Source organism: Folsomia candida, unplaced genomic scaffold (genome assembly GCF_002217175.1).
Source record: "Folsomia candida strain VU population unplaced genomic scaffold, ASM221717v1 Fcan01_Sc002, whole genome shotgun sequence".
Lineage (NCBI taxonomy): Eukaryota > Metazoa > Arthropoda > Collembola > Entomobryomorpha > Isotomidae > Folsomia > Folsomia candida.
The window spans coordinates 1,698,323-1,712,626 of NW_019091194.1; the positions used below are offsets into that span (position 1 = coordinate 1,698,323).

General features: G+C 38.8%; 3 protein-coding genes across 5 annotated transcripts; 1 reads left to right on the forward strand and 2 right to left on the reverse strand.

Moving 5' to 3' along the window:
- The first annotated feature begins 1,294 nt into the window (after window positions 1-1,294).
- On the forward strand, window positions 1,295-1,979 carry LOC110845193. The gene is made up of 3 exons (XM_022091560.2): window positions 1,295-1,455; window positions 1,538-1,752; window positions 1,822-1,979. The coding sequence occupies exons 1-3, from the start codon at window positions 1,377-1,379 to the stop codon at window positions 1,894-1,896; spliced, it is 369 nt and encodes a 122-aa protein (XP_021947252.1). The 5' UTR covers window positions 1,295-1,376; the 3' UTR covers window positions 1,897-1,979.
- A 1,271-nt stretch (window positions 1,980-3,250) lies between these two features.
- On the reverse strand, window positions 3,251-6,537 carry LOC110845200. Its single transcript, XM_022091568.2, has 3 exons — window positions 5,763-6,537; window positions 4,745-5,348; window positions 3,251-4,330 (listed from the first exon to the last, which is right to left on the reverse strand). The coding sequence occupies exons 1-3, from the start codon at window positions 5,976-5,978 to the stop codon at window positions 4,107-4,109; spliced, it is 1,044 nt and encodes a 347-aa protein (XP_021947260.2). The 5' UTR covers window positions 5,979-6,537; the 3' UTR covers window positions 3,251-4,106.
- A 982-nt stretch (window positions 6,538-7,519) lies between these two features.
- LOC110845353 (cell wall protein DAN4) lies at window positions 7,520-14,045 on the reverse strand. Of its 3 annotated transcripts, none has more exons than XM_035848259.1 (7): window positions 13,714-14,045; window positions 11,456-11,692; window positions 10,795-10,984; window positions 10,435-10,713; window positions 9,851-10,329; window positions 9,417-9,782; window positions 7,520-8,962 (listed from the first exon to the last, which is right to left on the reverse strand). In XM_035848259.1, exons 2-7 carry the CDS (start codon window positions 11,651-11,653, stop codon window positions 7,730-7,732), a joined length of 2,745 nt encoding a protein of 914 aa, XP_035704152.1. In that variant the 5' UTR covers window positions 11,654-11,692; window positions 13,714-14,045; the 3' UTR covers window positions 7,520-7,729. The 3 variants fall into 3 exon arrangements, with proteins under 3 accessions (XP_035704152.1, XP_035704153.1, XP_035704151.1); XM_035848260.1 differs by having other exon boundaries at window positions 10,528-10,713; window positions 10,780-10,984; window positions 13,714-14,044; XM_035848258.1 differs by having other exon boundaries at window positions 10,780-10,984; window positions 13,714-14,044.
- Between the last annotated feature and the right edge of the window lie 259 nt (window positions 14,046-14,304).

Genomic DNA, 14,304 nt, shown 5'->3' on the forward strand with positions numbered 1-14,304 from the left:
ACATAGTTTGGCACGGTCGTTGGCAGAATAATGCATAATATAGTGTACAAAACAAGTACCTACCTAACAACCTTCAGTGGCCGCGGAAGCTGTGGGGACATTAACCTTGTAGGATGGGGGAGGGAGGGGTTTATACAAGATGGGGAGATGATGGGGACATTGAAGAACAGAGGGGACAGAGGGACAATGTCCGCACCCTTCCGCGGCCACTGAGCAGGCAAAAGCACTGCCTTTCTCCAAGGCATAACAGCTTAGAAAAGTTGTGTGGGTCTGCTTGCTTTGCTAATCATGATGCCCTTTCTTCCTTCCTCTCGATGCATGTACATCATATTTTTAGTATACGGGAGAAAGTAACGAAATAAGATTTCCTGGGTCTTCTTGTGTTTTCTTTGTTATTTATGAAGCTTAATGGAAACTACATATTCGGCGAAGTGTAATAACTCAATTTGTGTTTTTTTGTTGTTCTTCTTGACGGAATAAATTAGGTGCATTTGTTTGGCAAAGAGGATTTTTTATGAGAATAATATTCCGCTGTGAGGATGAGATGAGATTAAAGAATTTTTTGTGGTAAATCATGTTATAATTTCATGCATAAGATTATGACTTGCTGTCAGTATGAATTTATCGTGTTTTGTGGCAGCTTTGCAAAAACAAAAACACTTTCAAATTTTGCATTTCATGTTTTTGAGGATGCGAGTAAAAAAAAATGGGATGTGCATATTTTGATTAGATTAGATTCGTAGCATGCAAATTAAGTTTCTGAATTTTTAGATTTTTTTGTTGATCGCGTACTGTCGTGATTTCCGGATGCGAATTTACTTATTTTAATTGATGATAAATAACCACAAATAATTTTTAAACTATTGTAAATACGACGCGTGGAGTAATTGCGAATCAATTACTCCACGCGTCGTACTTACAATACTTCAAATTATTGAACAAAAATTTGATTATTCTCCACCATCATTGTAAACGTGCATGCTCCGTGAATTATGAATTATAATCATCCATATCCTGTGAAATTATGATGTTGACATAAATTCAATTATTTTCCAGACGAAAGATCTAACATGCCAGGTTTCATAACAGATCACAATCAGAATCCGGAAATTATTGGAACCCACCCTATTACCGACATGCCATAATACAAATACACCCATTTACCTCAAAATGTGTAACAAAAGCGAAATCATCTCCACACAATTTGTGCGTGTATTGAACAAGAGATTTCAAAAAATTATGAATAGAATCCATTTTTTCAGATCCTAATATTTTTCATATAAAAGGGAACCGCAGTTCACCACATTTTATCATCACATTGATTAGCTAACTTTCTCCAGATTTTCAGTGTGCATAAATCCAAATCCAAAACAAAAATGAAATTCGTACTTCTCGCTGCCCTTGTGGCGTTCGTCTGCTACGTTTCAATCCTTGACCCTGTCGCCGAAGGGCAAGGTAAATACATATACTAAATTTTGTGTAAATCAATTTTTCAAAAATTTTAATCATAATTTTAAATTTTTTTAACAATATGTAGCTGTCACGACCAAGGCTACCACAACCACGCCAGCGCCTAAAAAGAACAAGACTTGTCACGGCAAATGGCACAAAAAACGTCCCACCCGAGGAATCGGAGGGAGCATTAATTCCGCTGCTCCCGCCAGTGGTGGGGGTGGTCCGGGCGCCATGGTCGCTGCCGCGGTCAAATCAGGAGAAGCCGTCGCCGATGCTGCAACTGCTGCAGGGAAGAAGGTATGAATGATGATTGAATAAGCAATTGATAAGCCACTAATTAAACTGTGAATTTATGATACGTGATAGATCCAAAAAGCCGTGGGAGACGGGATAAAATCCATGATTCCCAAAAAATCAGGAAAGAAATCTGCTCATAATTAAATTGGACAATTATCAATCCACAAATTATCGTGTGACATGGATTCTTGATATTGTAAATAAATAATTTCTGCATTACAAAAGTATCTCATTTGTGTATGATTACTCTTTTCATGAATGAAAATCTGGAACATTGTCGATAAGTTTAACTTTAATTAGTGATTATAATTTTCGAAAATACTGTAAAATCGGCCTACATGACAATTCGCTAACTCAAATCATCAACTTTCACCGATTTATGATTCAACAATAATTTTCTTTACCAATCTGCTGCACAAACATGTTCAACTCGTTTTTCGCCCAAACTCTCCTTGTCCAGATAAGATTGGACTTTCTCTTCGTACTTATTATTCTGTTTCAACATTTTCAGGTGTCAAAATGTCCTTTAATTTTCAAATAAAACTCGGTCATAGCTTTATAGGCTTGACGCTTCGCTGAAATTTCTAACTTCGCCCACCTGTGGCACCTTAAGAATCATGGAGCATATATATGCGTGTTTGTCATTCAATAGGTGTTTACAAAATGTTGACTTATAAGTGTACCGACCCCTTATAAGTCGTTTCCACTTTTAAGTGACACTGCGCGAGCATGCGCAGTAGCTAGTATTTCACTTATAAGTGATCGGAAAATAAGTCTCCTGGATTGACTTTTTTCTGGAATAAGACACTTATTTCGCTTGTTTTGAGCATCAGCTGCCGTTGAAATTTCACTCACTCAAATTTGCTACAGGGCACTTGCTGCCCAATAAATTATTTTTCAATCGAGTTTTAATCCGTATTCAAGTTATTTAAAATGGTGCATAATTGAAATTGGTTTAATTACGATAGTGCAGTGAAATATTTAAAATGGGAAGTTCAAATGAGAGTGAAGATTAAATTTTCAATCATTTCACTTCATAAATATCATGTAATTTATATATTAGGCAAGAATTCAAAGGTTGTACCTATTGTTGAAGTTTTAGGGCTTTTTAAAGCTACTATGTTTGTTTTTGCAATGATTTTGACGTTTAATGCATTTCAGTCGCCTGAATTGCATACAACATAAAATTTAAACAAAAAGTGGAGCATTCAAATAGAACCCACTTATAATTGATTTATAGAAATGACTTATAATTTGTGGGAAAACCAAAATAAGTCGATTGTAAACCCCTAATGTTTCAAAGGGCAATTGATCCGACAAATCAACGAACAAAATAATGCAGCTTGTTACTGAATGGATACAAAATGAGACGAGTCTTGATCCACCTCTTACACTAACGAATGCAGTATTACATTCTTTGATCAAGTTCATTTTTTAAAATTTTATTACAAAGATTTTTTTGTTCAATCGTTTTTCGATGTGTTATTTGGTTCCATAATTTATCCATGTTCTGCCCAGCCAACATTTTTATATAATTTTCCCAACTTTCACATACAATTATTGACTAAAACTTACATAATAATCTCATTTCATACATAAGTGTATTAATAATTTATTTTTTATTTATCTTATGAAATACACAATTTAATTCATTTCGAACGCTGATAGTCTCTTTATTTTTAACACGCTTTTATTTAATGCTAATAACACGGCATCCTATTTTTCCAAGACTATGCGATTTGGCAATTTTTGCTTAAAATTAGAAATTCAGTTTTAATTATTATTTTATTAGAGCGTAAGAGGCTTCTCTACTTATTAACAATTCGCAAATATGTATTTATTTAAATAGTGGCAATTTTGCAACAATATGCAAACATCAGCAAAATTATTTGCACGCGTTTTTTAGATCAATAATTATAATTAATTATTTATAAAAGTTGACGGAATGCATGCGTGTGTCAACTTTATAACAAGGCCAACTATTCATTAGACTCAAGTTTATAAGTTAATAATATAATTTATAACAATTTATATATTCTGAGGGTAATTATGTATTGCTGCAAATTTAATGTAGCAATTAAACCTATTTTTTAACTATTTAAGTGACCGATTTAAAATCGATCACAATTTATTATTCTGCTGGAATCATTACCGAGCTGAGGAGTCATATTTACTAATTTACTAAACTAATTAATTTTAGTACATACAAAAAAGATTATCGAACTAGTATTATCATAATTTTCTTTATATATTATTTCTGTGTTGATAAGTGATAAAAATATTGAACTGAATTTTCCCATTGATTCCATTTTTTTATTTGTCGCCTGTCTGCAGAGAATTTGATATCTACAACTTCACGGCGGAGTTGGTGTTCGAGATGATGTCGATTCTTTTGGGCTGCTACTGGCGCAATCGCCCCGTCCAATGACCGTCACGACGGATAAGTCGGCCGTGATGCTGTCGTCCGTGTCGTCAAAACTGGCCGAATTGTTGGAAAGTTTCGACGGAGATAGGGACAAGAGGTCGTGATCAAATGAGTCATCGTCAATCGAGTAGGTTTGAAATATGGGTCGTGGTCCTGCATTCATAAATAAAAATAGAGGTCATCCTGACAGTGGGGACGCAACCCATGTTCAATCCAGATTATTTTTTACCATGTTAGTTTGGTAGAGCCACTCGTTAGAGACAAAATTTAGTGCGGCACTTATGCAGATGCGAAAAATTCAGCAAGTTATAGGCGCCACAGGTTCGAGAAAGCTGTCGCTTTTGCCGCAAGACACAAAGTCCGCTGGAAAACCGCGCGTTTTCGCAAACCAGCAGCGCCCATAACTTGAATTTTTCGAATCTGCGCAAGTGTCGCACTAAATTTTGTTTCTATCGAGTTGCTATTCCGAATTACTTAAGATGGTCAAAAAATAATCTGGGTTGAGCGTGGTTTGCGTCCCCAATGTGAGTAAAAAAAAATTGCCAATGATTGCCATCAATATCTCACCCATATCGTCCAATTTAAGTTGTAATTGTTGGTCATAATCGAAATCTTCCCCCTCTTCCGTGATCGGACTTCCTTCCTTCCCCGCAGTGCAGGACGTCTTACTGCTCACCCGGGACAGACTGTCGCCCGTGGAAGAATTCGCCATCCGCGACATACTATTATTATTCCTGGTCAGAAAACTACTCGCGCTCGACCCTGGTTCTGAACATTCCGGAATTGGTGAAAAGTTCATTTCATAACCAAAAACGCGTAAAGGGGATGGGATTCGTCTCGGATTACTTCGCGTCAACAGGGACGACGCGGAACCATCCTCCTCGTCATCGTCACCACTTTGGCATGCCAACTTTTCCCCTCCTTCACCCCCATCAGGTCCCTTTTCTTCAATGACAATGTCGGAAAATTCGACCCCTCCGGTCTCCACCTTATCGTCCGTGTTGTCTTCATCACAGCGGACGAAGATGAGACAAAATATGGAGAAAAGGAGGGCACTCACACCAATTTCGAGTAATCCGGCGGCCGGACCGACGAACAGGGAGCCAACCATTAACCCCACCCCGAGCAAGGCAACGATGGCAAACATGTGGAATAGGTGCCAGCGGCCACTCTAAGATAAGAGGATATCATCATTTAACATAAGTTACTAACTTCTTACAATGCGACGGTGTGAAGTGTAACCCTCCGATTTGGTTGAAATTTTAAAATTGTGTGGTCCAAGTCAATACAAGCAACGTTTCTTGAGCAAGTTTGTGCGATGATTGGAATTTGTCAAAATATTTGAGGTCGAAGTTGAAAAATGGGTGATTTTTCCCTTCCAAGGGAATAAGTTTGCTTTCTCCGCTGGGTAAGAATCGCCCATTTTTTCAACTTTGACCTCAAATATTTTAACAAATTCCAATCATCGCACAAACTTCCTCAAGAAACGTTGCTTGTATTGACTTGGACCACACAATTTTAAAATTTCAGCCAAATCGGAGGGTTACATTTCACACCATCGCATTGTTAGTTTTTCGGTGCGTACCTTTTTAGCTGATGCGAACGCGGCTCTCCGTTCATTCCATTTTCTCACATACCACGACTTGTGGGGTGAATTATTCACCTTATCGTCTTCATCCGGCTCGTCGCGGGAGAGGTCGCCATTCGTAAGACCGCGTTGGAGGCGACTCCTACTGCGGGCCCGTTCCAAGCTGTGTTTCCGTTTTAATGAAACGACACGTTGTGCACTCGTGGCATGCATAACTTTTCGGAGATCGTGGTCTTGGTGGTGGTGATGTCGACGAGACTTGGGCGCAATCCGCCACAGGGGCCACCATCCAGTAAGAAATTACTAGTACAGCTCCCTTTCCAGTTTATAAATGTGGAGGAGAAGATAGACGAATTTCCCCACATTTATGTTGCACAAAAGTTCACTAAAAATGCTAAAATTGTCTTCATTTCTTAAAATTCTCACCAACTTTCACTCTTAAACTGATCCTGTCTCTCATCTATTTGTCTTCACCTACGACTCCACGCTAGACAAGTTTTAGTTACGTTTTGCATTTTACGGTTTCTCCCCAAAATCTAAAAACTTTTCAATAAAGCTTCAATTTTAAACTACAATGATTCCATTACTCACTTCACTCAAGACCCAGCAACAAATTGTCCTTGAACGATTAAGTAGCCGTGTAGCACACAGCAGACCTCTCTCCTGTGTAAAGAAATGTGACTTTTCGGGTGATTTTGTAAGTACAACTCTCACTCAAAGACGGAAGAATTCTCTCCAATCTCTGCCTTTCTGCAACACCTCTCTCTAGTGAAAGCAGGACTTGGTTGATAGTAAGCAGTAGTATAAGTAAGTTTTCACATTTGCGGGTTTTTCCGTCTCCCCTCCGAGTCATCCTTTCCCCGGGTATTACACACTAACTTTCTCTCTCCGAGTTGGCCTGGAATATATTATGCACTCTGGAGGTGGTGGTGGTGGGTGTATAATAAAATAATTCGACCTTTTCCTGCCATACAGGGCAAATATGCATGTATAACACAAGTTTATTGTCCTTTAACAAAAATTGAGAGAACATGTAAAACGACTCTCCGGATGTTGGCAGAGTTATATTTTGATCAGAGAGAAAGTCAAGGATGGATAATCGCATGACGTGATGAGGATATTGTTTGCTTAGGAATTTCATCCCGACAAAAGTCAAGCATCACGGGACACGGGAAAGTGGGCATTATTTATTGAATAATGTCATTTACCAGGATAATCATAATACTGTCCTTTAAATGCATACGTATGGATGGGTACGGCACACAGTATAAATTTTTAATTTCCGGCCGTAAAACAAACATCCCTTTACTATACGTCTTATGGCGTGTAGAGGGCACATTTATTTTGTGAGAATGATGCGCTATACGTATGTATTATGTATGTATGTTCGGAATACTGTTCGTGTCATGTCATCATGGGTCTGCTGGATGCGAGAGTAATGTTTAAACTAAATTTCGCAATGGCCAATCTGCTAAGGACAGAAAATGGAACACTTTTCCGTTTTATGGGGTTAATTTCATTTTAAACGGACTTTAAAATTTTGGCTGTGTTACACTTGTTGATTATTGTAAGTAACTTAGGGGGAATTAAGCAATTAACTCGTATATGTGTATGTGTGGATATTTGCAAAACAATTCGTGCAAAAATGATACCCAGCTTAATTTGCAAACATTTCATGAACAAAGATGCATATGCGATATCCTTTTCGTTTTTCATGAAGAATCTAAGAACATTCAATATATGAAAACTATAGATTTGACGTTATGTAATTAGCTGCACCTTTTTATTTATATCTGTAAATACATCTACCAAACTCTCCCCCTCCCCCCCCCAAAAAAAAGAAAATTGTTAATAAATAAAATGACTACATACAGCACAGTATAAATACATATACACAAATAAGTTATCTTGTTTGTACAGTAATTAATGAGTTAAAGCAATTTAAGGAATGAAGTAAATAAAATCTATTTCGAGACATGATCATCATAACCACCCCCACCCGGACTTATCCGTACCCCACCATGCCCCATCATCCCTCCCGAGAACTGCTGATACGGCCAGTAATTACTGAAAGGGTGCGAATACATGAGATTAGGGTTAGAATTGGGACGTTGATTCGGATTAAATGAACTGAACGCGTCGTAATTCGCAGGAGAATATGGTTGTTGTTGCCCATTCTGGAAATTCAAATTGAGTGAACGATCCGGATCTTCGAGATCGTCGCCTGGATTTCCCAACATGATTGAAACTTCGTTGGAGTCGTCGTCACTTTCTAAATCGTCGGCACCAACTATGCTCACGCCAAGTCCGAACGGATCAACGTCGTCATCATCAAAAATAATGTCGGGTTGTTGATGGTGTGGGTCGCCAAAATTAGTTAAAGATGGGAAAATTGCACCGTACGGGTTAGGTCGCGGTGTCGTGGTTGTTGTTGTCGTCGTAAACTTCGTTGATGTCACATTTTCCGGCACAATGACGACCGGATTTCCAAATATGATTGAAACTTCGTTAGAGTTATTTTCACTCTCATCAGAATCGTCATCCGCTCCCACGATGTGCAGTCCGAATTGGTCATCGTCATCGTTAAAAATTATTCCGGAAGTGGGGCGTTGGGGTATTTTTTGAGATGGATTGACTGATTCCTGTTTGATATCTATTGTCCTCTGTGTCGATGGGAGGGGTGACTGCGTTGATGTCGAAACTGGAGTTGTCGTCGACACTGGCGTCGTCGTCGATCCTGGTGTGATCGTGACCTCCACAACTTCCACCACTGGCGTTGGTTCCACCACCATTTCCGTCCTGCTTTCTACTTCTTGTTCCTGTTCAGGACTTGTCGTTGTCGTTACGTCATCATCACTTTTTACTTCTTCCTCGACGTCAACCGAGACACCCGTCGTGGTTACTTCGCTGCTAAAATTATCGTCGTCAAACTCCACAATTTGTGGGAAATGTGACAGTTGCTCGGTCGAGGTTGAGAGGATATCGTCCCGGTAAATTTGCTGGGGAAAGCGCTGCCCCTTATCTCCGCTGCCACCATGCAGGTCAATCTCCGTGGAGGACGCTACACTTTCTTGCACGATGCGTTGCGTGTGACGAAGTTGGAGTTGGTAGAGTTGTGATTTGCATTCATTATTTTCCTTGTTCAGATCTCGGACGCGATTTTGTGTGCGGGTTAGTTGTTTCTGGTCCTCGATGCCCTAAAAGGTCAAGGGTTAGAAAATTTTGTTAATTATAGTTTAATAAATGTTCTAGGTGGATTTGCATAAAGGTGTTTTGCATGAGGGTCATATTGTATAATATTTCTTGACTAAACACCTTTTCACATAAAGGAACTTTTTAGAAAATTTGATATTGCATAATTTTTGGAAATCTAGTAATAGTCAAGCAAGTATTGATTTATCGGTATTAAACTAAACTTGCTACCGCTTTGTATTAAAATTATACTGGACCGTAAAAATTTTCTACCGATATGGTAAAACTTTATTACCGAATGTGCCAAACGAATGAAAACTAAGATTGTATAAATACGAATTATGCGAAATTGTTGTTTTGCATAATTTGAATTTAGTCAAATTCCCTTTATGTCATATGGGTGTTATGCAAAATAAATTATGAACATCAACTGGAGGCCTTTAATAATTGTTAGCTCACCTGTCTCGCCAACTTGACCATCTTCTCCTCCGCATACTTGACCTTGACTCGCGCTTCGTTCAGCTGCGTCCTCATGTCCCCCGTGGAATGTTGCAGCTGTCCATTTTGCTGTTGGAGGTGGTCATTCGTTCTCTCGAGCTGCCCAACGCGTCCCTTGAGCTTGGAGTTATCGCCTTGCAGTGTGGAAAGGGCGTCTTGAAGATATTTGTTCTGGACCTGGTAGCTCGTCAACTCTTGTCGAATCGTGGAGACTTCTGCCTTGAGGGCAGAATTCTCTTTCGCGATGGTTTTTATGCCGGAAGTGAAGTCGGGATAGTACGTGGGAGAGGATGCCGTCGTGGGGACGACGGGTAGGGAAAATATGACCTAAAATAAAAACAGATTGGTATAAATTAAGCAAGTTTCAGGGGACAAGAATAAAAGGTTGGCTATACTTTTTTAGTGGGTGGGGGAATTGGTCCGGTGCCATTCTCGAAATCTGACAAGTTTTCAACTGCGGGGAAAATGCCAGTCGTGGTGGTGTCCACTTTTCTTGAAGAGGTGGTCGTAGTCGGTGTGTAGCTCGTAGTTCGTCTCGTCGTAGTAGGTGTGGTCGTAGGTCTGGTCGTCGTAGGAGTCGTTGTGGTGGTGGTAGGTCTTGTCGTCGTAGTGGGCGTGGTCGTTGTCTGAGTTGTGGTGGGATAAGTCGTTCTTTGAGTCGTAGTAGTTGTCGTCGTGGTTGTGCTAGGCGTTGGGGGTGGTCCCGGTCTTCGATGAATTTGCTGCTCTGGATATGGCGTCTGGTGAATGATGGGTAATTGTTGGTGAGGATAATAATAGTTTGGCGTGGACGGTCGGAAAGTCGAGGGTTGAAAGAAAGGATTGTAATTATTAGTGAAATGCTGCTGGGGAGAAGGATTGAGTCCAAATTGGCCTGAAATTTTGAAAAATAAATTTTGAAAATCCTCATTTTAAGAGTCTTGAATAAATATCTTTTTAGATGATCTCAAATTAATCAGGAAATCAAAAATTAAATCACCCCCAAAAATTCCATTGCTTCCAAACAACCCTCCAAACCCGTTCTGATTATTATTTGGAGGCGCCGTGGGGAGAAAGTTGCTGAAATACGTACCCCCTCCATTGTCTACGCTGTCCTGCTGCTGCTGATGGCCACCGCCACCAAACGATCCCTGATCATGATTCTGTACATAATTATTCTGCTGATCTCGACAGTTTGGGTTGGCAAAGAGGGTAAACATGCAGAGGTAAATGCGATCAAAGGTGTTCTGTGCCTGACGTGTGTATCTCCGTACGTGTCCTGGTAAAAAAAAGAACACTGATAAGCTCAGCCTTTCCTTAGCAAAAAAATTACACCAAAATTTACCCCCATTCAAAATACCGTTCAAATTCAAGGGAACGGAACGTTTCGACAGAATGTGGTTCTCTCTTCCTCCATCGGTATCGACTTCCCCCAAATTTCCCCTTCGTGGATAAAAGCTCAATAATTGGGCGTCTTCATCACCATACGGTTTCGAAAGGATTGGTTGTGGTAGTATTTTCGGTGATATGCGCGACCCCACATTTTCCACCTGCCATAATAATTCGATTTACATTAAAATCTCACTTTACATCATCATCTTCTTCGTGTTACATGGACAATCTCACGATTAAAATCAAAGAATTACACTATAAACTCGTGTGATTTATGCTGAATCCTCTTTGTTCACAATTATCTATATCTTTCCATTTATCTGGTCACGTTTCGCATTAAAAGTATACGTTGCCTGCTAACATTTCACTCTTTTTTCACTCTCCGGTGCAGTGCATTAACATTTCCGGTTATTTTTCTCATTATCGCATTAAAAACAATAATTCTCAACTTTGCTCCCTACTTACTTCAATTGATTTCGTTTTCATAATTCATATCACAAATTTGCATGCATGCAACTGTAACTTCCTTTTTCCATGATTATTGAAAAATGTGCATTTTTTTGCCAAGACACGCGGATGAGTAACTTTTGTACACCTGCTCGAACAAAATATTTAAATAACTTGCTAACCTGTGGTTTTCCATTTTCTTCATAATCACCATGATTCATCAAGTCGCTCGTCTTCTCGTCAGTAGTTCCGGTCACAACCCTGCCGCCACCACTGACGACAACAAAAGCAAGAATGTAGAGAAAGACATGGAACTTTGAAGAGTTGATGGACCGGAAGGAGAAGCCGAAGAGTGTGAATTTCCCTAACAAGGTTCCCATCGGGGTTGTTCTCGTTGTCGATAAGGATGCTGCGACTACCTGAAAACATTTAATTTTACAAAATTTTGTGGGACTGCTACTGCACTTTTTGTAATGTATGTGTTTGATCCATGGAATTACATAAACGAGTAATTAATTTTATTTCAGGGCAATTATGTATATGTACAATGTACATAAAGGGTGTTAATAAAGTCCGATCCCATGCATTTTTTGGAGCGTGGTTGTTACAAATTCAGCTGGAACTTTTGAACCAGTGAAGTTATTTATTTCAAATTTTTACCATGGGAGGAACAACTAAACGTGTAAGTCATGAGCATCTTAGAGTTGAGATACAAACATTGCATCAGCAGGGGCTTAAACCTACAGAAATTGTGCAAAAATTGGGCTGCAGCCGCAGAACTGTTTGGAAATGGAAGAATAAAAATTTTGTCCACGACAAAAAGCGACCAGGGCGACCCAGAAAGGTGTCACCTACCACAAAAAGAATGATTAAAAACAGACTTTGCAAGAAAACCGGTAGTTCATTACGTAATTGAGCAAGGGAGTTAAATGACTCAAAACGCTATAAAGAGAAGAAGAAGCAAATTAACTGTGTGACCGTGCAAAAATTTGTGAAAACTACGAAGTGGGGTCACACAGCTTACAAACTAACCAAAAAAACCTCTCATGTCACAAAAATATATCGATGACCGTCTGAAATTTGAAGAACTCCTTCAGAAAAGTGCCCATTTGAGTGAAAAAAGACTTGGTGAAGAATTGCGCAGTCACATCCTTTGGACTGACGAATCTATTATTGAACTATATCCAAAATTGAACCAACAAAATGTTCGTTACAGGACAGAAAACAAATCGGATGTACCATCAAGAGCGATCCCAAAATTCTGGCTTAAAGTTATGGTAGCGGGTGGATTTTGTGCACGTTGCGTGACCCCTCTACATATCATACCAAAAGGCCAATCAGTCAATGCAAAGCATTATATGGAAAAAATATTACCTATCTATTTCGATAGCATGGGGAACAAGGAAATATTTCCGAATGAAAGAAAAATAGTTTTCATGCAGGATGGTGCTATAGCCCATACAGCAAAAGCGAGTTTGAGTCTCATCAAGACGCAAGTTTCAACGGTCTGGAGCAAGGGGGTGTGGGCCGCTAACGGCCCAGATTTGAATCCCCTGAAGAACCAGTGGTCCATACTTAAGGAAAATGTATACAAAGAGCCACAACCCCGGACGAGGGAAGAGCTAGTAAAAAAAAGTTCAAGATGTATGGAATTCGATTTCCAGAGGCACATTGGAAAAATTAGCACAGAGCCTTAAACAAAGAGTTGAGGGCATGGTTAAAGTAAATGGTAACAAGACCAAATACTAAGGTAAATATGTCGAACATTTTTTGTAAGTATCACGGGTAGTTTTTTTTTATACTAGCCTTCACTTTTTTACAGGAAAAATGGGATCGGACTTTATTAACACCCTGTATAATCTCATTATTTCGAGTTTATGTGAAAAGTGAGACTGCTGCAAACTATTGTTTATGTTTAATGTGAAAAGTAGCAAAATGTCTGCATTTGTGAATATATTTTTGTAGTAAAGAAAATAATAATGCATTTTTTTCTTTTATAATTTAATAATTCGGTTTCATGAAACACTTTTTTTTAAGTATTCATATGAACAAAATGGCGTATTGATAAGAAACTGTAACAAAAATTTAAAGTTATTTATAAAAATTTGAACCTATGAAAAACTTTCCTTGATTTCATACAAGGAAATATGAGACACCTTAAAAATGTGTGATTTCAACGCCAAATTATAAAATACAAGAAAATAACTACGATGTAATAATTGTAGATATAGTGGTTTCAATTCCATATGAATTGTTTATATTTTCTGCCTTGTTTGAGATGAAAAACGGATTACATAATTACCAATAATGTTGACAAAGTTGTTAATATTGGAGTAAATTTTATTCTCAGACACTTCGCAGCTTTAAAAGCAAATTAAAAACACTACTTTTTCCTGAAAAAAAATCACTAAAAAATTTCCAAAAAAATAAATTTCCTTACAAATTCTTCTCTCCTTTTTTTCAGCAAACTTATAAATTTCTTGCACTATTTGGTAAGACCCTCCCCGAAATTTCTCTCCTTCTTTAATAAATTTCCTCTTCAATATAAATTCCTCTCTTCCCGTCTTCTTCTTCTTCCCACTTATTACATAATGCTCATCCTCTACGAAATCGAAACCACTTCCACTTTGAAATTTCTTCTTTGTCGTCGTCCTTGATCTCCACACCACCGCACCGATGAAATTATCCAACTGAGACAAAAGAAGTTTGTGAATCTCAACTTATATCTTTTTAACTGATGATTCCTCTCATGTCACACCGCAATAATGAGATCCATTCCATCCTGAAAATGCAATCCAACAAGTAATATTTATCATAGTTGAAGCTTCACTGTATCATAGGCTTACATGCGTCCCGTACAGTGGCCGCAGAAGGGTGTGGACAGAAGGACAATGTCCCCACGGTTGTTCGATGTCCGCATCATCTGCCCATCTTATATGAACTCCTCCCTCCCCTATCCTACAATATTAATGTCCCCACAAGTTCCGCGGCCACTTCATGCCTCCCGTATACGTACGTGTAGTCACCCCTC

Excerpts from the sequence above, each read along its gene's own strand:
- LOC110845193 (XM_022091560.2), top strand. The coding sequence starts at position 1,377 with ATGAAATTCGTACTTCTCGCTGCCCTTGTGGCGTTCGTCTGCTACGTT. Across the intron at positions 1,456-1,537 it reads CCCTGTCGCCGAAGGGCAAG|CTGTCACGACCAAGGCTACC; the intron begins GTAAATACATAT and ends AACAATATGTAG. Across the intron at positions 1,753-1,821 it reads CAACTGCTGCAGGGAAGAAG|ATCCAAAAAGCCGTGGGAGA; the intron begins GTATGAATGATG and ends GATACGTGATAG.
- LOC110845353 (XM_035848258.1), bottom strand. The coding sequence starts at position 11,653 with ATGGGAACCTTGTTAGGGAAATTCACACTCTTCGGCTTCTCCTTCCGG. Across the intron at positions 10,714-10,779 it reads GAACGGTATTTTGAATGGGG|GACACGTACGGAGATACACA; the intron begins GTAAATTTTGGT and ends TTTTTTTACCAG. Across the intron at positions 9,783-9,850 it reads TTCCCCCACCCACTAAAAAA|GTCATATTTTCCCTACCCGT; the intron begins GTATAGCCAACC and ends TTTTTATTTTAG.
- LOC110845200 (XM_022091568.2), bottom strand. The coding sequence starts at position 5,978 with ATGCATGCCACGAGTGCACAACGTGTCGTTTCATTAAAACGGAAACAC. Across the intron at positions 5,349-5,762 it reads CGTTCGCATCAGCTAAAAAG|AGTGGCCGCTGGCACCTATT; the intron begins GTACGCACCGAA and ends CTCTTATCTTAG. Across the intron at positions 4,331-4,744 it reads ACTTAAATTGGACGATATGG|GACCACGACCCATATTTCAA; the intron begins GTGAGATATTGA and ends TTATGAATGCAG.